Source organism: Palaemon carinicauda, chromosome 18 (assembly GCF_036898095.1).
Source record: "Palaemon carinicauda isolate YSFRI2023 chromosome 18, ASM3689809v2, whole genome shotgun sequence".
Taxonomy (NCBI): domain Eukaryota; kingdom Metazoa; phylum Arthropoda; class Malacostraca; order Decapoda; family Palaemonidae; genus Palaemon; species Palaemon carinicauda.
Window position 1 is genome coordinate 67079707 of NC_090742.1, and position 23633 is coordinate 67103339.

The following is a 23633-nucleotide window of genomic DNA, read 5'->3' on the forward strand; positions in this document are numbered from 1 at the left end:
TGGCAGTTAGGCTATCTATACTGTATAGCTATAGTCTCTGTTGTCGAGACTATAGCTATATATATATAACTGTCAGGTAAGTATTCATAAAACTTTGTTTTATCATAAAAACTTAATTTTTACGAATAGAACTTACCTGGCAGTTAGGCTATATATATATATAGCTATAGTCTCAATGACAGACACTATAGCTATATATATATAACTGCCAGGTAAGTATTCATAAAACCTTATCATAAAAACTTCATTTTAATAACACCAGCTTAGACTATTCCATTTCACTTAAAGTTTGAATTTATGCTCTCTTATCTAAAAGGGCAAGCATTTTAGACTGTGTTCATGATTGCAAATAACTTGCTATGCCATATATTTACTGCATGAACCAGATTTAATCAAACGTCCTACCTTGAAATCCTACAAAATATAACGAATGCTTTGGTCTCCCACCGATGATGCCAATGCACAGTTCATGAGTGAACAAGGAACACACACACGAAGCATAAATAGGGTTCAAAGATTCCCCTCCAAGTCTCACTGGTACCATAATAATCACAGATCTCCAATTCTCACATTTAGAACACTGGCCAGGCTGATTCGCACTGGCACCAGTGCCTCCTACATTGTCTAAAGTTTCAGTAACAGTTTTAAATTTATCACAATACTCATTAGTCTGTCCTGCATTAGTTAATGATTGAGAGTCCTTATTACTACTCTCAGAATGAAAAGACTTTTTTGAATAATTTCTATTTACATTCCCTTCCGTCACATCCGTGGACTTTCTGTACGGTCTACCAGTTACTTCTGAGCCTCTGTGATCTAAGCCACCACTGCCATTTTCTAGCTGGCCACTTGGGTCCGAGGTATTTGGCACTGCAGAGATTTTTATTTTTTCTAAATAATCCGAGGTAGTCTTCCTTTTCACATTTGATATTTCAGACCACTTTATAAGGTCTCCTCTAGAACATAGACACGGGGTAGTTGTCAAGTCAAGGACGTCTTGAATGTACACTGTTGGAATAAGAATTAAAATTAATGTAAACTATAATACAGTACCGTGCTGTAATATATTTATCACCATACAATATATTAGCAAATGATTCATCAAACTTTGATTTACCTAGTAAGTTTGAAAATAAGAGTAATTAACCCTTTTACTCCCAAAGGACGTACAGTACTGGTACGTCCTTGCAAAAAAATGCTATAAAAATTATTTTTTCCATATTTTTGATCATTTTTTTTTTTTTTTTTTTTTAGAAAATTCAGGCATTTTCCAAGAGAATGAGACCAACCTGACCTCTCTATGACAAAAATTAAGGCTGTTAGAGCAATTTAAAAAAATATACAGCAAAATGTGCTGGGAAAAAAATAACCCCCTGAGGGTTAAGGGTTGGAAATTTTCAAAGAGCCTGGGGGTAAAAGGGTTAATACAGTTTACATGATGAGGATGATGATATGAAAGGTAAGCTCAATCTTTTGATTCCCTTCAAGTCCATCACTTTAAGAATGTTACTGATGAAAATGTCAGAGTAAAACCATACATACTTTCTGTGATTTCCAGATACTTTAAAAACCTAACAAATTTCAGTGAGTAATAAATGATTTTTTTTTTTCTCTGAAACCTTGTTAGAATTTTGACAAGTTAGACATTTCTGGTAACAAAAATTTTAAGTTGAACTATAATTTTAGAAGAATGGACACAAGGAAACAGAAATACTGTATACAAGTAAGCAATTTTTCTTTAAATACTGTACTGTATATAAGTATACAATTATGCTACCATGTAAACAGAGTACATATTTCTAATTATGAAAGAAGAAATCGGTTACAAAACTGGAGGAAAATTAAATAATATACAGTATGTAAATGCCATAGTTTTAACAGACCAGATTAAAACATCAGGAAAATTCTCTTGAATTGTTTTGTAAAAAAAATCATGACAAATGTTTAGTTTCGAAATGTATTTGGGATGACCTTGTTCTCCTGTGAATTTCACCTCTTCAATTACTAAAGTGAAATTAAATGAACAAATGGAATTTTGATACAAAATAACTTGGGTCAAGACATATAAATATATAAAAAGATTATTGGATTACCTAGTTTGTTCAATATAAATACTGTACTTATTGAAATATCTATACATCGATGAATTATTCTTACCAGCACAATCCTGGGCTACGTACACACAGACTCTCTGCAAATCATGAATATATTTAGACCCCATCTCTATAGCTTCTCTGGAAGGAGGACAAGAAAAAGGGAGGTGAATTCAATATTCAAGTATATTGCGTGTGGGGTCAAGGTTGAGTCAATCTCATAATCTATAAATTTTATTTTATGAAAATAAGGTGTGCAAATGACATTTAAATAGCCAGTAAATTGCAACTGACTGAAATAGGAAAACCAATACAGTATAGGCTAGAACACAATAATGCACTCAATTCCATTGTTTTTTTTTTTTTTTTTTTTCTTATCAAGTCTATTTTTGGGAGCTGAAACATCAAATATTGATTTTTTAATATGATAAAATATACTACAACCTTTGGCTTACAAACCATGGACCTTCGCTCCAAAATCTACTTTTATGAATGAAGGTAAATACAAACACGTAACATAAAAATATATAAATGAGAGAATGACAAATGAATCAGTTTCTACATTTGCACTTACGACCTGTATCTCTTGGTTCTTAAAAGGCATAATTAGTAAATCATGAAATTATACTTACTTGAAAATGTACGCAACAGAAGCAGGACCATACCAATCGCCCGCCTTTTTTCCAAGTTTGTTGCCAAAGTGGACTAAATTATGCAGCGACAGGGGACACTGCGGTGAGGGAGAATCACCTAACCACTCCACTATTCTTTGGTGAATTTTCTCTTCCAAACCATCATTGATATTTTTTATATGTCTCCATCCTATAAAAGGTTAAGAATTTTACACAATTATACATTACAGTATTGTTTTTTATATACACCCAGGACTTCTGGGGTTACTTATTAATTTATTTTAACTATTCCCAAGGGTTAATTACTGATTTTCATCACCTTAAATGCACATCTTTTCATTTACTCATGTTTACTGCCACAAATGGATCGTGATTCGGCAATAGAAAAAATTCTAGTCATTCCTAAATAAAACTCGCATATCCAGATCATCATCAAATTACTTGGAGCATCTGAAAACAAAGTGATTATAACCTGTTTGGTGTATCTAAAAAATGTATAAACTTCATAATTTACAGTACTGAACTGTTAATAAACTTCTTATTACTACAAAACTTACTTATACATACATACATATACCAAGGCACTTCCCCCAATTTTGGGGGGTAGCCGACATGGGATTCACATACAGCTGTTTGTACTCTACAATTTACCTGTAACAATCACAGATCTGTTATATCCTAGTTGCTAATAGTTTCTTAGAGGGACTTCCTGGTTCTCATTGTAAGAATGAGTACTACTTTAAATTCTGTTCCTATAGGGGTATTTTTAGTTTATTTCATTAAACTGGGATCTAAAATAAAAGCAGATGATGTTTGTCTGTGGATTTTGTAGATTTGGGTTGAATCTTGGTCTAAAGATTTCTCTTTAAGGGTTCTCGCTTCATCTTGGTCTAAGGATAAGAATTGTGATTGTGAATGATGCTACTCCAAGTCACTACAGTTCACGAAATGTGTATGTGTCACTTTAAAAAATTTATACCTGGTACTTAAGGGAACAGTCTGTACACAAGGTGATATGCAATGAATCTGACTGCTATGACAACAGATACATATAAGAAATAGGTTATTCAAATATGCACCATGAACCTAATTATATCACTAGCCTTGCCGACTGTAGGTGACTTCTGTAGATCAACAAAGAGATAATGTGCAGTTGGTGATGATATGCTACCAATTGCACCTACCATAAATAATCTTGCGTTGTGTATGAATATAATAGGTTATGTAATGGTATGTGGCAATGAAACCACATCCCTTCCTAGGGGAAAAACAAATCTTGCAGGTTCCAAAACAGTGTAATTTGACAATGATGTTTTTTTGAGAAATCATGACTTGTGTAGTGCTTTTCCCAATCCTAAGATACTGTATTACCTTTCCTGTCTTATCTAAGATACTACCTTTAATGTCTTCTCGAACCCATTAGTGCTGAGACAAGAAATAAGGCTGTTAAATTCCCAGTTCTGGAAGTCACAGTTGATTATACTAATCACTTCTGCTTGACTGTCAAAGCTTTCCAGTTCTACTGGTCTATGCAAATGCTACACCGTTCATAATATAAGCACTAAGTCATTGAAAAAAACAAAAAACTTGCTCAACGGTTAGCGCAGTTTGTTTTAATTCTTGGTTATGTATCAAGGACAAGTTTTGGAGGTCATACAGCAAGATATGGTTAGGACTTTTTTGATGACAGATCTGATTATACTAATGTATGTTTTGTTTATAATAAACCCAAGAGTCAACTGGCATATTTTAAACGTCCCTGTCTTGAAACCCGTGAGTCATGAGTTTGAGCCCTGCTCAGGCCCGATGGTTTTTAGTAGCATCCACAATCTCACTGTATTTGTGATAAACAATAGTAATCACAACTGAACAAAGAACCCGTGATTACAAGTGTACAAAAAAGTTCTTAAGACACGCGTGTGAAAGGGTTCTTCTACTAGTGTCTCAGAGAGTGGAAGAGTCATGCTTTGAGTTAATGTGAAACAAAATAGTGTACTGTAAAAAGATCATGAACACTGCATAAGTGATGCAAGGGTACCACATGACTGATTTTTTTATGTCATGGGCTAGTCTCCTTAGTGCTTATCCATGAAAAATGCACATAAGGCGCAAATCTTTTGCTCGCACACCAATCCAGCACTCTTAACCCATTTGAATTTTTGTTTGAATTTGTGTGCCTGTATTCCAATTTGCACATATTCAAAATTCAAAGTTACTTGTAAAGCAAAATACTAATGAACATTGTAGAGACACAATTATGTTTAACGCACATATTCAAAGTTAATTGTAAACCAAGGTAAATAGACATTGTAGGGACACAATTATGTTAGGCAGAGAAAACACTTTTATCAAAGTTTTTCCTACTAAATAATTACACTGTATCATTAATTTTTTTTAACACATGAATTTAGTATTCACTATCTACACAAATATTTCAAATTACAAAAGATACAGTACAAACATTATGAATTATACTATTGTAGTAATCTTGGATGGGGGAACTCATTAATTATCAGTAGAAAAAAAAAATTCTTGCCAAAAACATACGTGAAGAAAGGAAGTGCAAAGTGAGCGCGTGTGCCACCATCATTTGCCCTGACCGCAACATGCACCCCCAGCCGCAATCCGTTGTCAGTGTAGAATCGTGAAGAGTTGGAAATTGCCGTCTGTATGTACACCAAATGAGGCTATAGAAATGTCTTTTGAAAGCTTCCATGCCATTTTCTTCTATTTCTGGAAAATAGAAATTAAAAGTGGAAAGTCACCATAGTATACATTCCTTATCAACATAATAAGCAGTTTATAAGTGAAAATAATTTTGATAAAATCTGCTTTATGAATATAGAAGAATCTTCAGGATAATGATTTTATTGACACATTTTGCAAACCTAGAATTATTTTTTGAATTCACAGCCAGACTTTCCAACATAATGATTGTAACTAATTCATAGCCACAATAAACAATATGGTGTTAAAGTCGCCAACTTATTCCAACACAAAATAACCAGTAAATCATATTGCCTCACTCTGGACATAATAAACATAAATCAGATTATGAATAAAAGAAAGAAAAACTTGAAAACTCACCTTCCGAGGCTACGTCATCATTCTCTCCAAAGGATTTATGGTATACACTGGCTAGAAGGTAAACTGGGGAATCCCTAGAGAAATTTGTCTTGAGGTTTACTGTCCAACCTGATGTATAAACAAATTATTGTTAGTGCAGACAATAAAAGGATATAAAAGCTAAAATATCAAGGAAAAAACGGTTTTAAAAGAGCAAACACGATGGTCGTTACTCTTCATTGCATAGTACTGTACTGCGATAAAAAGATTATAAATAAAGTGGTATTGTATATTTAGAAGATCATACCACGGAGAAGCCATGAAATTATAGTTATGTAAAGCATTATGATATAAAATGTTATTTTTATTAATAAAATAAATTTTTGAATATACTTACCCGATAATCATGTAGCTGTCAACTCCGTTGCCCGACAGAATTCTATGGAGGGATACGCCAGCTATCACAATACTAGAAGGGGGTGTACTTACCAGCGCCACCTGTGGCCAGGTACTCAATCATTTGTTGTTGACACCTCCTCAATTATTCCTCGGTCCACTGGTTCTCTCTGGGGAGGAAAGGGAGGGTCGATTAAATCATGATTATCGGGTAAGTATATTCAAAAATTTATTTTATTAATAAAAATAACATTTTTCAATATTAAACTTACCCGATAATCATGTAGCTGATTCACACCCAGGGAGGTGGGTGAAAACCAGTGTACATGATTAAAGGATAGCTAAGTATCCCAAATTTCATATAACAGTTATCTCAAATAACAATGAAATAATAAGTACCTGGTAAGGAAGTCGAATAGAACCGTTACTCTGCCTTTTATTTAAAGTTCGTCTTCCTTACTGAGCGCAGCGTTCCTCTTGGAGGCTGAATCAACCCAAAGGTGCCAAAGTACAAGGGGTTGCAACCCTACTAAAGGACCTCTACCAAACCTTTAACCCAGGCGCTTCTCAAGAATGAATAGACCACCCGCCAAATCCAAGGATGCGGAAGGCTTCTTAGCCTACCGTAACAACCATAAAAACAACAATAAAAGTATTCAAGAGAAAGGTTAAAAAGGTTATGGGATTATGGGAATGTAGTGGCTGAGCCCTCACCTACTACTGCACTCGCTGCTACGAATGGTCCCAGGGTGTAGCAGTTCTCGTAAAGAGACTGGACATCTTTCAGATAAAATGATGCAAACACTGACTTGCTCCTCCAATAGGTTGCATCCATAATGCTCTGCAGAGAACGGTTTTTATTAAAGGCCAACGAAGTAGCTACAGCTCTTACTTCGTGGGTCCTTACCTTCAGCAATGCAAGGTCTTCCTCCTTTAAGTGAGAATGTGCTTCTCTGATCAGAAGCCTTATATAGTACGAAAGCCCATTCTTGGACATGGGTCTCGAGGGTTTCTTGATGGCACACCATAAGGCTTCTGACTGTCCTCGAATAGGTTTAGACCTCTTCAGATAATATTTGAGAGCTCTGACAGGGCAAAGAACTCTCTCTAGTTCGTTACCTACCATGTTGGAGAGGCTAGGTATTTCGAACGATCTAGGCCAAGGACGTGAAGGAAGCTCGTTCTTTGCTAGGAATCCAAGCTGAAAAGAACATGTAGCTGATTCGGTTGTGAAACCAATGTTCTTGCTGAAGGCATGAACCTCACTGACTCTCTTAGCTGTTGCAAGGCAAACGAGAAAAGCAGTCTTGAGGGTAAGATCCTTGAAGGAAGCTGACTGGAGAGGTTCGAACCTAGATGTCATAAGGAACCTTAAGACTATGTCCAGATTCCAGCCTGGAGTGGAAAGACGACGTTCTTTAGACGTCTCAAAAGACTTGAGAATGTCTTGAAGGTCCTTGTTGGAAGACAGGTCCAAACCCCTGTGGCGGAGGACTGAGGCCAACATGCTCCTATACCCTTTAATCGTAGATGTAGAAAGGGATCTCTCATTCCTAAGATGAAGAAGGAAGTCAGCTATTTGGATCACAGAGGTATTGGTAGAGGATATTGAATTGGCTCGACACCAGCTTCGGAAGACCTCCCACTTAGACTGGTAGACTCTACGAGTGGAAATTCTTCTAGCTCTGGCAATCGCACTGGCTGCCTCCTTCGAAAAGCCTCTAGCTCTAGCGAATCTTTCGACAGTCTGAAGGCAGTCAGTCGAAGAGCGTGGAGGTTTGGGTGCAACCTGTCTACGTGTGGTTGACGTAGAAGGTCCACTCTTAGAGGTAGAGTCCTGGGGAAGTCGACTAGCCATTGACGTACCTCTGTGTACCATTCTCTTGCAGGCCAAAGGGGAGCAACCAGCGTCAGCCGTGTCCCTTCGTGCGAGACGAATTTCTGCAGAACTTTGTTTATAATCTTGAACGGAGGGAATGCGTACAGGTCGAGATGGGACCAGTTCAGAAGAAAAGCATCTACATGAACCGCTGCAGGGTCTGGAACAGGGGAACAATAAAGCGGAAGTCTCTTGGTGATGGAGGTGGCAAACAGGTCTATGGTAGGTTGACCCCACAACGTCCAAAGTCTGTTGCACACACTCTTGTGGAGGGTCCATTCCGTGGGAATGACCTGATTCCTTCTGCTGAGGCGATCCGCTGAAACATTCATATCGCCCTGGATGAACCTCGTGACCAGTGTGAGGTTTAGACCTCTTGACCAAATGAGGAGGTCCCTTGCGATCTCGTAAAGGCTCCTCGAATGGGTCCCTCCTTGCTTGGAGATGTAAGCCAAGGCTGTGGTGTTGTCTGAATTCACCTCCACCACTTTGCCTAGCAGGAGGGACTTGAAGTTCAACAGGGCAAGATGGACTGCTAACAGTTCCTTGCAGTTGATGTGGAGTAATCCTTGTTCCTTGTTCCATACTCCTGAGCATTCCCGTCCGTCCAAGGTCGCACCCCAGCCCGAGTCCGATGCATCCGAGAAGAGATGAAGATGGGGGGTCTGGATGGCCAATGATAGACCCTCCTTGAGAAGAAGATTGTGCTTCCACCACCGGAGAGTGGTCTTCATCTCTTGGTTGATAGGGATAGAGACTGCTTCTAGAGTCGAGCCCTTGTCCCAATGAGCTGCAAGATGGAATTGAAGAGGGCGGAGGTGGAGTCTCCCTAGCTCGACAAACAGGGCCAGAGATGAGAGGGTCCCTGTGAGACTCATCCACTGTCTCACTGAGCAATTGCTCCTCTTCAGCATGCTCATGATGCACTGTAGGGCTTGGTTTATCCTGGGGGCCGATGGAAAAGCCCGAAAATCCCGACTCTGAATCTCCATTCCCAGGTACACAATGGATTGGGAGGGAATGAGTTGAGATTTCTCTATATTGACTAAGACCTAGGTCTCTGATTAGATCTAAAGTCCAAGAGAGGTTCTCCAGACAACGACGACTCGTGGAGGCTCTCAACAGCCAGTCGTCTAGGTAGAGGGAGGCTCTGATGTTCGATAAGTGCAGGAATTTCGCTACATTCCTCATCAGATGAGTAAAGACCATAGGAGCTGTGCTTAGGCCAAAACACAGGGCTTGGAACTGATAGACAACCTTTCCGAAAACGAATCTCAGGAAAGGTTGGGAGTCTGGATGAATGGAAACGTGAAAGTATGCATCTTTCAAGTCCAACGAGACCATCCAGTCCTCCTGTCTGACCGCTGCTAAGACCGACTTGGTCGTCTCCATTGTGAACGTCTGCTTGGTGACATACTCGTTGAGAGAGCTGACGTCCAGCACCGGTCTCCAACCTCCTGTCTTTTTGGCCACAAGAAAGAGACGGTTGTAGAAGCCCGGGGATTGATGGTCCCGGACTATAACCACTGCCTTCTTCTGCACAAGTAGCGACACCTCCTGTTGCAATGCTAGCCTCTTGTCCTCTTCTTTGTAGTTGGGAGAGAGGTTGATGGGCGATGTGGTCAGAGGCGGTTTGAGGCAGAATGGAATCCTGTAACTGTACCTCAGCCAACTGACAGACTGTGCGTCTGCACCTCTCTTCTCCCAGGCTTGCCAGAAGATCTTGAGCCTGGCTCCTACTGTTGTCTGGAGAATCTGAGAGTCAGTGCTTTCCCTTAGATGTCCTGGGTCCTTTCCTAGACTTGCCCCTGTGAGAGTCTGGACGGGAGCTTCCTCGGCTGGGGGCTCTACCACGAAAGGGCGGTATGAACCTAGTGGCCAGGGTATCAGCCACTGGAGAGCGATAAGTCTTGGGGACAGAGGTGGTAACCTTAGACTTACGAGCCGATGAGGCTACAAGATCGTGCGTGTCCTTCTGTATCAGGGCAGCCGACAAGTCCTTAACTAGCTCCTCGGGAAAGAGGAACTTTGAGAGTGGAGCAAAAAGGAGCTGTGACCGCTGGCACGGTGTAATGCTGGCTGAGAGGAAGGTACACAGTTGTTCCCTTTTCTTCAACACCCCTGATACAAATAACGACGCTAGCTCACCCGATCCATCCCTGATAGCCTTATCCATGCAGGACATAATTAACATGGCAGAGTCTTTGTCCGCAGGAGATGTTTTCTTGCTGAGGGCTCCCAGGCACCAGTCGAGAAAGTTGAACATTTCGAAAGCTCTGAACAACCCTTTCAGAAGATGATCCAGGTCTGAGAAGGTCCAACAAACCTTCGAGCGTCTCATCGCAGTCCTCCTAGGCGAGTCCACCAGACTTGAGAAGTCAGCCTGGGCAGAGGCAGGAACTCCCAAGCCTGGTGCTTCCCCTGTGGCATACCAAACGCAACCTTTCGATGCGAGCTTCGTTGGAGGGAACATGAAGGAAGTCTTGCCCAGGTGTTGTTTAGACTGAAGCCACTCCCCTAAGGTCCTTAAGGCCCTCTTGGAGGATCTAGCTAGGACAAGCTTAGTATAGCTCGACTTAGCTTGTTGCACGCCTAGCGAAAACTCAGATGGAGGAGAGCGGGGAACAGCAGAGACGAAGTGGTCAGGGTAAAGCTCCCTGAGTAGAGCCAAGACCTTTCTAAAATCAACAGACAATGGAGAAAGCTTAGACTCCTCCACGTCTGATGAGGGATCAAGATGTGCCTCCTCATCATCCGACACTTCATCAGCAGAAGGTAGCGAAGCAAAAGGACCAGAATGCTGAACCGCAGAGTCAGAACGGGTAGGAACAACAACAGAGGTTTCCTCAACTTGAGGGAAAACCTGAGGTTCAGACTGCATAGGCTGAACAACAGTCGGAGCAGAAGGCAGGTGCAAGGGTGAAGGAGGTTGACTCCTAGCAAGAGTTGCACCCAAGGATTGCACCAGCTGAGCGGAGGACGGAGGCGGAGTAGTCCGTTCCTGTTCCTGAGAGATGAGTGGAGCATGAGAAGGTTGAGGCTGCGCAGAACAAGGTAAAGTTCTAGCAAGCTGAGGCTCCTGAGGCGCAAGTGCATGGTGTAGATGAGCTTGCCTAGATGAGGGTTGAACTCGGTGCAGCGCTGGTTGAGCAGACAGACTCACGGAGGGGAGAGGTTGTTGTACCCCAACCGAGAGTTGCACCACTGGTGGAGCAGCAAGGGGAGGAGGAGGAAGAGTGTAACTCTCCTGATCCCAAAGCAAGGGTTGCCTTAAAGAAGGCTGAGGCTGAACAACACTGTGAACAGCAAACTCCGAAAGTGGTTCAACATCGTACGCCTGGCAGATGGTGCTGCGACCAGGCGGAGCAGGTGCAGGCTGGGCGAGCACAGGCGGAGCAGGTGCAGGCTGGGCGAGCACAGGTGCAGCGAGAACAGGTGGAGGGAGTGCAGGAGGTGCAACACTCTCAGCCCGACACTCACGCATCAAGTCCGAAAGTTGAACTTGCATGGACTGAAGCAGGGTCCACTTGGGGTCGGCAGAAACGATAACAGACTGAGGTAAAGTCACAGTCGGGGTCTGTATAGGCAGAACCTTACTCCTCTTGGGCGGAGTACAGTCGACCGATGACAGAGGCGAGTCGGAGCTGAGCCAATGACTACAACCTGGCTGAGCACTCGCTGACTGAACTCTACGTTTAAGCGGTCTCGAGACCTGAGACCAACGTTTCTTCCCTGCATGAAGATCAGCGGACGAGAAGACGGGCTCAATCGTCTGCAGGTGGGAGTGACGGTCTAAGGAAGACACGCCCGCAACCACCGAGGATAATTCTGTGCGCCTAACAAGGCCTGTCGAACCCTTAAGCCCTTCGACATTGCTTCTCCCCTGGGCATGGGAGCTTGCAAGAGGTCCCGGACTGGGAGGACGACTGGCTCGCACAGAAAAATCCTCACGCACCACACTGGCACCACTAGCACTTGGCACTGCACAGACACTAGCACTCGTCACAGCACTGGCACTATTTCCACCCACTGCACTCTTGACCTTCAGTTCTTTAACCTCGGCCATCAGAGACTTATGGTCACTTACCACTGATTCTACTTTATCTCCTAAAGCCTGAATAGCACGCAAAACAGTTGACATATCAGGCGGAGGGCACACAGTAGGTTCGGGGGTAGCCACTACAGGGGTAGGAAAAGGTAGGGGATCATGAGGTGAGGAAAACATAGAAGAGTGAGAAGAACTTCTAACTCTAGTTCTCTCTAACTTGGATGAATATTTTAAAAGACGTACAAAATCCAATTCCGAAAGTCCGGCGCACTCCTCACACCGATTTTCTAATAGACAGGGCCTGTCCCTACAGTCAGAACAAGCGGTGTGAGGATCTACCGAGACCTTCGGAATACGCCTATTGCAAGACCTACATCGTCTATGGGAGGGAGCTTGCGAAACGTCAGACATCTTGTTTCAAAGAGTAAGTCAAAGGGTGATCCAAAAACAAGCAAAAATTCATTAACCGTTAATCAGAGTTTATATAAAAGCTAACTAGCTAATATAAAAAGGATTCCAGTATGCGACAGCCGTTAATCTAAGAGAATACTTCACCAAATATCCATGAATAAACTCGAAGACCATGAGCGTATCCCAGAACGTCTAGCCGGAAGCACGACAGAGGAATAATTGAGGAGGTGTCAACAACAAATGATTGAGTACCTGGCCACAGGTGGCGCTGGTAAGTACACCCCCTTCTAGTATTGTGATAGCTGGCGTATCCCTCCATAGAATTCTGTCGGGCAACGGAGTTGACAGCTACATGATTATCGGGTAAGTTTAATATTGAAAAATCCCTTTTACTGTACATATATAAACATCAAGCACTTTTTCATTCATTTTAAGTTTATTTTTATTGTAACATTATGGAAAATGACAACCAAAAAACCCATCATTTTTCACTTTGAAAACTGTATCTCTATTTTCTACTTAATTATTAAACATTGCATCTACATCACAAACTGAGGAAGGACAGTCCATCATGGTAAAAAATAATTCCATAATCTTAAGCATTCATATAGTGTGCAATAGAGGAAAAAGTACGAATTCCACTTAATCTGTGTCCAAATCCGTCAGATGTCTCAAGAGAAATATAATGCTGACAGACTAATAGTGGGAATGAACATAGTTGATACCTACTTTCAAAGGGTAAAGAGAGTTTCCTATCACACAAAAAGCCTCCTTTCCAATACAGTAGATCCATTATCCCTACCAACAAATCCATCAATAACTACTTCTGCATAAGGTTTGGTTCGTATGCAAGTATTGCTTGTATTGTAACGTACTTTACCTTGGGTAATAAGTAAAAAGGATGGTGTCTTGCTCTGCAGTAAAAATACAAAAGCTAAAAACTAATTGAATAACACAGCTGAAAGTATGCACATATGCACGGCCCACCAAAAGTACAAAGATGATGAATAATTTTAGTAAAGGTAACTGCCATCAACTATTTAAAATAAAATGTGGCCAACAATTACACCACAAAATATGATAAAATGAAGGCAATCTGATGCTGTTGTTAGGAAGAATATTAAGAGATGGAAAGAGTGTAAAAGCTACTATATTTAGTCACTTCTAAAAAGTGGATGGTAACATATAGGTAAATACAGCTACATCTGTGGCAATTATGCAATCTGCTTGCCTGTTTCAGAGATGTCTTAATTGACAGTATTATTGAGACAAATGTATGTGAGTTCTCTCTATATATATAGTACTGTATATAATAAACAGTATATAGATAAACTTTATTGTGGAAACAGATAATCAACAATATCTTTACAAACATGGTACCAAGACCCATAATTTAGGGACTTTAGATAACACATGGTTTCCTGTGTGAGACTTTGACAAAGGTTTCCTGGTTTTGCACTATAGGGTATTATCATCAAAATCCGTCATGTATGAGAATTACACTGTATCGATATGTACACATTTAAAAAACTGCTTAATGTAGAGCAATAAAATAACTTATGAATTCAAATAACGTAGACAATTCACTCACCATACTTAACATTGTTCCATATCCCCAACATTTTTGTTTTCACGGAATTCTCAGTCTCTGGCGTCGGGGCTGTGGTTTTTGATTGTGACTTGTCATTGCCCGGGATGAGATAATTCTTAAAGAGTGATGCTGAAAGTGCTAATGTCCTCGATGGAGGTATACTTTTTACTTTACCACCTGCTGAAGAACTTTTATTGCCATCCGCAGGCATGCTAGTGTTGCCCCGCCCTGCAACAAGTTCAACACTAAGGGGAAGGTAACTACTTGTTTTCTTCTCTGAATTGGTCGATGATCCATCTCTAGTATACTGTGTCAAATCCAAAGAGCCATCATCAAGCTGAGGAATGGTCTGAACCGGAGGGGATGGGTTTATGTGGTGTTGATTATTTTCGTAGGACATTTTGGGTGCTGGCACAGGGATGCTCATCCCACCTGCAGCTCTGACGTAAAATTGACTTGGTTGGTAGTCCAAGCTTGCCGTTCTAGTCAGTGCGACACGTACATAATCATCTGGCTCATTTTCAATATTATTGGACTGTTCTAATCCATATTTACAGTCTGAGCAGTGAGATTTCTTGCAAATGCATGATGAATGGGACCAACCAGAAGTCTCTGTACACTCCTGGGCTTCAGCAATTCCTCCTATTGGTTCGTATCTCTGATTAGCTCTACTGGTTGTATACTGATGGGAGTTTTCCTGACGGCTGCTCAAAGGCAGCTTTCTGGGTATCATTCTTCATTTGGCATCATAACTGAATCTGAAAAGGGATGTTTACAAGTACAGTATTTAGATATAGAATATTTAATGACGTAGAAATAAAAAGTTCAATATCCTTCCTTGGTTTAAACTGAAATATTACATAAACTTTGTTATATTTCACTGTAAATTTTTCAATGAAAATTAAAGATTTTTGTTTAATTTTTTTCCAAGAGAAAATTAATGATTTTTGTTTGTTTTATGATTAATTTAAACAAGACCAATTGATATATGCTGAAGGCTAACTACAATACTGTATGACAAAGCTAACTGTTTTTTACTTTAGAAAACCTTATTTTATAAAAAGCTCAAAACTCCTTTTCTAATTGAAGGTAGGATCTTTTGTAGAATGGCAACACGAGTTGGATAAGGCATAAACAATGGGGTTTATGATCCCAATTTTCTATGCTGTCCTCGGCTGTATGCATTGGTTTGGTTATTCCTGCTTTTACGAAGTCTGAGGGTTTTACCCAAACTGAAGGTACCCCGTTACCATATCAACGACACTGGGGGAAGGAGGCTAGCGCCTCCTGTCACCCACCCCCTATTTACCTCTACCAGGTCTTCAAATGCTGTGTCTGCCATTGCACATGCTTTGGCTTTTGTCAAAATGAAATCAAACCAAACCTAAGGTACTCCCTACTTGGCCTAACCTATGAGGCTGATACTGTATCCTTGTAACCTGAACTGGCTAACACCAATGTGATCCCCCTTTTGCTACGATGGAGAACTATTACTGTACTACAAAACAATACTTGATGTACTTATTTTTTCATGAAGTACCTGTCTTTGGCACCAAAATCTTCAATTTCTTAATCACGTCAATGTACCCGCGAGTTTGCGATCTATAAATCAGTATGAGTTGTGTTCATGCATCTCAGTAGAAATTTTTACCAGTAGTGTAAATATTGTTTACTGTACACAGAACGTATCCAAAGCTTGTGATATAGAATATCTTTATAAAATATTATACTGTAGTCAAGTACCACGAATGTAGCACTAGAAAAAAAAAACTGTTGGATGTGGTTTTATCATGTACGTTCAGGAACAAGGAATGGCAAAATTAAAGAATGGTTCAATAATTATTAAGAGATGTGACTGGTACATGGTGTATTATACAGTTTTTCACATTTCTGATGACGATAACTATCAGAAAACCCAGAGTTACAGTGGGTCAATTGCCATTTCCATAAAAACTAAGGGTTTCTGCTAGTACTCATCATCAAAAACGTTCAAAACACCTTTAAATACATCCTATACCAGTATCATTTTATGTTAATGATAATGAATTGTTGAATCTTGATAGGTTTTGGGAGTAGGTGGGTTAACTACCAAAACTCAAAAACTGAGTTTCCACTATTATTGTCATGAAAAGCATTAAAAACACCAAATAATTTGAAGAATAACAGGCCTTCTGGATACAGTATAAAGAAAATAGGATTCTTTTTGTCTCCTTTAAATTTAGATGAGAATATTTATGGGCTTCTTGGTCCACCAAATTAACACAATTTAATCAGTTACTGGCCTTTGCCATAGCATAGCTTGCTTCACTCGCAGATTAACATCATGTCCATACTCCTCTGTTCTGGCAAGAGGAACATGTTGCACTACGAACGTTGGCCATGTATCATAGTATTTTGTAGTTATTTTAATTACCTAATTAATTGCTGCACTGTAGCTCACATCGCTCGCAACGTAACATTATCTCCAAGTTCCTCTATTCCGACAAATGGTACATGTTGCGTTATGGCATTGCTTGAACGTTGGACTTTGCTTCCATTTTTCATTATCAGACTAAATATATCAAACGCACATTTTTACCCTAACCTATCATTATTCTCTTGCTTGCCGGTACACTCGGGCACACTATTCTATCCTATTTCTCTTCCTCTTGTTTTTTTTTTTTTTTATTTCTTTAGTTTTTATAGTTTATACAGTATACCAGTATGAAAGATATTTTTTAATGTTACTGTTCTTGAAATATTTCATATTAATGGTTCATTATTCCTCTTGTAGTGTATTTATTTCCTTCCCTCACTCGGCTATTTTTTCCTGTTGGAGCCCTTAGGCTTATAGCATCCCGGTTTTCCAAATAGGTTTGTAGCTTATCTTATAATAATAATGATCATCATCATCATAATAATAATAATAATAATATTGAAATAAAGGCATAATTACACTGAATATCACAATACTGTATTGAAAACACATAACCAAGAGAGGTTATGAATGTAAAACGTTAGGAATTAGGTTCTGTTTGAACATGTAACCTACAACTGAAGCTCCAACACTCGTTTGACTGTTAGCATTGATTTCCATTTCTCATTATCAGACTATATATATCACACATTTTTAATTTCTAACTTACCCTACCATTATTCACACAACTGATATAAGGGCATTATTACTGTACATTGCAAATCCCGATATTGAAAGTGTATAACCAAGAGGTTCTGAATGTAAAATGTTTGGACTTAGATCCTATTTGAACAAGTAGCCTAACTTACGACAAAAACACCACATATCAAAATTTTTCTGAACTGTGTGAAGCAGTTTCTCCAAATGAAAGGTAATTTTTTTTTAATTAAAATTAGTAATTACTGATAACACAGTACTGGCTGTCAACAATAGATTATAGGGATCAAAATAGTGTATAGTATACAAAGAGATTTATTCGATTATGTGAGTTCTAATGCTCTAACTAATATTGTACTATGCTATAATAAAGCCCAAGGAACACGTAATACGAAAACAACCTAGGTCGACTGAAAGTCCTACTGGTTAAGTTTGAAATGCCTACAGCCTACCCACTGGAGTTCAACGAGCCACCTACAGAAGATTATAAGGACTAAGGGAGGGTAACAGTCATGGGGGGGGGGGAAAGCTCCGTATGACTTGGAAAATACATTCACACATTTTTTTTTAGTTTAACATTAAACCTAATTAATTATTATGAGGGAGCCTTCATAGTTGATTGGGGCAGACCGAGTGAATAATTTGAAGTCTTAATGGAAAAACCACAATTTAAAAGGAAAACACACAGGAACACCACCTAACCTATCTTATGAGCTGTATCCTTACCTATCGGGGGCACAGCGCCCCACCTGCGGCAGCCATATCCTTAGCTTACCCTAAGACTAAGTCTCAACCCTATGTTTGCTTCCCAACCAGCTTCGTTTCTGGCAGGGTAACACTAAATCATAATTTTTTGTAAATCGTAAAACTAGCATCATGATATACTTCAGAAAATTATTAACAACATTTTCCCCATAGAAATCAATTTGACAAGTAATATGTTATTTTCATTAGTAAAATAAATTTTTGAATATACTTACCCGGTGATCATGTGGCTGTCAGCTCTGCTGCCCGACAGAAAAACCTAAGGACGAAATACGCCAGCGATCGCTATACAGGTGGGGGTGTACATCAACAGCACCATCTGTCGAGCAGGTACTCAAGTACTCCATGTCAACACAGAACCAATTTTCTCCTCGGTCCACTGGGTCTCTATTGGGGAGGAAGGGTGGGTCCTTTAATTTATGATCACCGGGTAAGTATATTAAAAAATTTATTTTACTAATGAAAATAACATTTTTCAATATTAAACTTACCCGGTGATCATGTAGCTGATTCACACCCAGGGAGGTGGGTAGAGACCAGCATATATGTTAACATTAAGAGCTAAGTATTTCGTACAGTATTTCATTTTAGCAGTTATTCAAAATAACAAACATAAAATTAATAAGTACCTGGTAAGGAAGTCGACTTGAACAATTACTCTGCCTTTTTAAGTACGTCTTCCTTACTGAGCCTCGCGATCCTCATAGGATGCTGAGCGACTCCTAGGAGCTGAAGTATGAAGGGTTGCAACCCATACTAAAGGACCTCATCAAAACCTCTAATCTAGGCGCTTCTCAAGAAAAGAATTTGACCACCCGCCAAATCAACCAGGATGCGAAAGGCTTCTTAGCCTTCCGTACAACCCAAAAAACAACAATAAAAAACATTTCAAGAGAAAGATTAAAAAGGTTATGGGATTAGGGGAATGTAGTGGTTGAGCCCTCACCTACTACTGCACTCGCTGCTACGAATGGTCCCAGGGTGTAGCAGTTCTCGTAAAGAGACTGGACATCTTTAAGGTAAAATGATGCAAACACTGACTTGCTTCTCCAATAGGTTGCATCCATTACACTCTGCAGAGATCTGTTTTGTTTGAAGGCTACTGAAGTTGCGACAGCTCTAACTTCATGTGTCCTTACCTTCAGCAAAGCATGGTCTTCCTCATTCAGATGAGAATGAGCTTCTCGAATCAGAAGTCTGATATAATAAGAAACTGCGTTCTTCGACATCGGTAAAGAAGGTTTCCTAATAGCGCACCATAAAGCTTCTGATTGTCCTCGTAATGGTTTAGTACGTCTTAAATAGTACTTAAGAGCTCTTACTGGGCATAGGACTCTTTCTTGTTCATTTCCAACCAAATTAGACAGGCTTGGAATCTCGAACGATTTGGGCCAAGGACGAGAAGGAAGTTCGTTTTTGGCTAAAAAACCAAGCTGTAAGGAACATGTAGCCGTTTCAGATGTAAATCCAATGTTCCTGCTGAAGGCGTGTATCTCACTGACTCTTTTAGCAGTTGCTAAGCAGACGAGGAAAAGAGTCTTCAAAGTGAGATCTTTAAAAGAGGCTGATTGAAGCGGTTCGAATCTCGCTGACATAAGGAACCTTAAAACCATGTCTAAGTTCCAACCTGGTGTGGCCAACCGACGCTCCTTCGAGGTCTCAAAAGACTTAAGGAGGTCCTGTAGATCTTTGTTGTTGGAAAGATCTAAGCCTCTGTGACGGAAGACTGCTGCCAACATGCTTCTGTAACCTTTGATCGTGGGAGCTGAAAGGGATCTTTCCTTCCTTAGGTATAAAAGGAAGTCAGCTATCTGAGTTACAGAGGTACTGGTTTTTCGACTTGCACCAGCTTCGGAAGACTTCCCACTTCGACTGGTAGACTTTGAGAGTGGATGTCCTCCTTGCTCTAGCAATCGCTCTGGCTGCCTCCTTCGAAAAGCCTCTAGCTCTTGAGAGTCTTTCGATAGTCTGAAGGCAGTCAGACGAAGAGCGTGGAGGCTTGGGTGTACCTTCTTTACATGCGGCTGACGCAGAAGGTCCACTCTTAGAGGAAGTTTTCTGGGAACGTCTACTAGCCATTGCAGTACCTCGGTGAACCATTCTCTCGCGGGCCAGAGGGGAGCAACCAACGTCAACCTTGTCCCTTCGTGAGAGGCGAACTTCTGCAGTACTCTGTTGACAATCTTGAACGGGGGGAACGCATAAAGGTCTAGATGGGACCAATCCAGAAGAAAGGCATCTATATGAACTGCTGCTGGGTCCGGAATCGGTGAGCAATAAATTGAGAGCCTCTTGGTCATCGAGGTAGCGAACAGATCTATGGTAGGCTGACCCCACAAGGCCCATAGTCTGTTGCAAACATTCTTGTGAAGGGTCTACTCTGTTGGGATGATTTGACCCTTCCGGCTGAGGCGGTCTGCCATGACATTCATGTCGCCTTGAATGAACCTCGTTACTAGGGATATGTTTCGATCTCTTGACCAGGTGAGGAGGTCCCTTGCGATCTCGTACAACGTCATCGAATGAGTCCCTCCTTGCTTGGAGATGTACGCCAAGGCTGTGGTGTTGTCGGAGTTCACCTCCACCACCTTGCCTAGAAGGAGGGACTTGAAGCTTCTCAAGGCCAGATGAACTGCCAGTAGCTCCTTGCAGTTGATGTGCAGCGTTCTTTGATCCGGATTCCACGTGCCCGAGCATTCCCGACCGTCCAATGTCGCACCCCAGCCCGTGTCCGATGCGTCCGAGAAGAGAAGGTGGTCGGGGGTCTGAACAGCCAGTGGCAGACCCTCCCTGAGGAGAATGTTGTTCTTCCACCAAGTCAGTGAAGACTTCATCTTCTCGGAAATAGGAACCGAGACCGCTTCTAGCGTCTTGTCCTTTCTCCAGTGAACAGCTAGGTGAAACTGAAGGGGTCGGAGGTGGAGTCTCCCTAACGCGATGAACTGGTCCAGTGATGAAAGCGTCCCTATCAGACTCATCCACTGTCTGACTGAACATCGGTCCTTCTTCAGCATGTTCTGGATGCATTCTTGGGCTTGACTGATTCTGGGGGCTGACGGAAAAGCCCGAAAAGCTTGACTCTGAATCTCCATTCCTAGGTATACTATAGTTTGGGATGGGACGAGTTGGGACTTTTCCATATTGACCAGGAGACCCAATTCCTTGGTCAGATCCAGAGTCCACTTTAGATTCTCCAGACAGCGACAACTTGACGCAGCTCTTAAAAGCCAGTCGTCCAAATAGAGGGAGGCTCTGATGTCTGCTAAATGCAGGAATTTGGCAATATTCCTCATCAGTTTGGTAAAAACTAGAGGTGCCGTGCTTAGGCCAAAGCACAGGGCTTGGAACTGGTATACAACCTTCCCGAAAACGAACCTTAGAAAAGGTTGGGAATCTGGGTGGATGGGGACGTGAAAGTAAGCGTCCTTTAGGTCTAACGAGACCATCCAGTCTTCCTTCCTGACCGATGCTAGAACCGACTTTGTCGTCTCCATGGTGAACGTCTGCTTTGTGACAAAGACATTCAGAGCACTGACGTCTAGCACCGGTCTCCACCCTCCTGTCTTCTTCGCCACTAAGAAGAGACGGTTGTAGAAGCCCGGGGATTGATGGTCCCGGACTATGACTACCGCTCCCTTTGTAGTAAGAGAGACACCTCTTGCTGTAAAGCTAGCCTCTTGTCCTCCTCTCTGTACCTGGGAGAGAGGTTGATGGGAGTTGTTGCTAGAGGGGGCTTGCGCAAGAATGGAATCCTGTACCCCTCTCTGAGTAACTTCACAGACTGTGCGTCTGCGCCCCTGTTCTCCCAGGCCTGCCAGTAGTTCTTGAGCCTGGCTCCCACTGCTGTCTGAAGAAGGTGGCAGTCAGACTCTGCCTCTAGAGGACTTGGAACTCTTCTTCTAGCTCCCACGTTGACTTTCGGCACGAGCACCTCCTCTGCTGGAGGCTCTGCCACGAAAGGGCGGAATGAACCTTGACGCTGGAGTGTCCATCCTGGGTCTAGGCACGGAGGGCAAAGAGGTGGCTTTGCGTGCGGATGACGCCACCAGGTCATGAGTGTCTTTCTGAATCAAGGAGGCGGCAATCTCCTTGATCAACTCTTCAGGGAAGAGACACTTCGAGAGCGGAGCAAACATAAGTTCTGACTTTTGACATGGGGTGACTCCAGCTGACAAGGAGGAGCAAAGGTGATCCCGCTTCTCGAGGACCCCGGACACGAAAGAAGCCGCAAGCTCACTAGAACCATCCCGTATGGCTTTGTCCATGCAGGACATAATGAGCATGGAAGTTTCCTTATCAGAAGGGGAGGTCTTCCTGCTCAACGCTCCCAAACACCAGTCCAGGAAGTTAAAGACTTCGAATGCACGGAAAACTCCTTTCATAAGATGGTCCATATCCGAAGGAGTCCAGCAAATCTTGGAGCGTCTCATAGCCAGCCTGCGGGGAGAGTCTACCAGACTTGAGAAGTCGCCCTGGGCAGAGGCAGGAACTCCCAAGCCGAGAACTTCTCCCGTGGCATACCAGACGCTAGATCTGGAAGCAAGCTTGGCCGGGGGAAACATGAAGGTTGTCTTCCCAAGTTGCTTTTTGGACTGCAACCACTCTCCCAGTACCAAGCAGCTTCGTCATCATCAGAGAGTCCATCGTCTGAATGCTGAGAAGGAAGCGGCAAAGGAGTAGATAAAAGCTGGACGGCTGAGTCCGGCAGCACGGGTGCATGCGTGGCTGCACTGGATCCAACGTCATGCCACTGTTGGTCAGTCTGAGAACTGGCAACAACCATAGCTGAGTGGGGGCGCAAAGCGTCTATTCCTGACTGTGGTCGGATAGTGGAGACCACCGTGGGTTGCGGAGGCTGACGCACCACGTCAAAACACGGCAGCTTAACTCCACCCTCCTGTTGTTGTGGTAGCTCACGCACGTCAACGGAGGGTTCCGCGCGTCGGCGAACGTCAACATGCGTCTGGCAGGGTCGACTGCGCATAGGTGGTGGAGCTCTCACAGCCGGAGTGTGGGAGCAGGCAGCCTCAGCGTCAGCTGGGCGCACAACCGTGGCTGGTTGTAGGCTAACGGGTGCAGCGTCAACCTTCTCCGCACGATTCTCCTGCATAAAGGAAGCTAGCTGAGTCTGCATAGACTGCAGCAAAGACCACTTAGGGTCTACAGCAGCTGGTGCGGCAACAGACGGAGTTATTGCCTGCTGCGGTACCACTTTGCCTCTCTTAGGAGGTGTGCAGTCGTCGGAGGACTGCAGCGAGTCCGAACTGACCCAGTGGCTACACCTGGGCCGTTGGACTTGCTCGGAAGGGACCTTGCGTTTAAGAGGCCGTGAGACCTTGGTCCAGCGTTTCTGGCGAGAAACCTCTTCCGCAGACGAGGAATGAACGGGCTCACTCGTCTTCTTGTGGGTGGGACGATCTAGGCAAGATACGTCCGAAACCACGGAGGGAACGTCTGTCCGCTGATTAAAGCCTGTCGAACCCTTTGGTCGTACGACATTGCTTCTCCCCTGGGCTTGGGAGCTTGCAAGAGGTCCTGGACTGGGAGGACGACAGGCACGAACAGACGCACCCTCATGCGTAACACTGACACTTTTCACTGCACTGACACTCACTTCACTTCCCACTGCACTTTTACCTT

General features: G+C 42.2%; 1 protein-coding gene across 1 annotated transcript in view; it reads right to left on the minus strand.

Moving 5' to 3' along the window:
- The window catches only part of LOC137657878 (cysteine protease ATG4D-like), a 39390-nt gene that overhangs the window by 12254 nt on the left and 3503 nt on the right, over positions 1 to 23633 (minus strand). The window contains exons 2-7 of the mRNA XM_068392486.1: positions 14117 to 14874; positions 5813 to 5920; positions 5273 to 5458; positions 2726 to 2915; positions 2158 to 2234; positions 406 to 1008 (exon numbers count right to left, since the gene is read on the minus strand). Coding sequence (XP_068248587.1) covers positions 406 to 1008; positions 2158 to 2234; positions 2726 to 2915; positions 5273 to 5458; positions 5813 to 5920; positions 14117 to 14849 — 1897 coding nt within the window. The 5' untranslated portion in view covers positions 14850 to 14874. The remainder of the gene's footprint in view (positions 1 to 405; positions 1009 to 2157; positions 2235 to 2725; positions 2916 to 5272; positions 5459 to 5812; positions 5921 to 14116; positions 14875 to 23633) is intronic.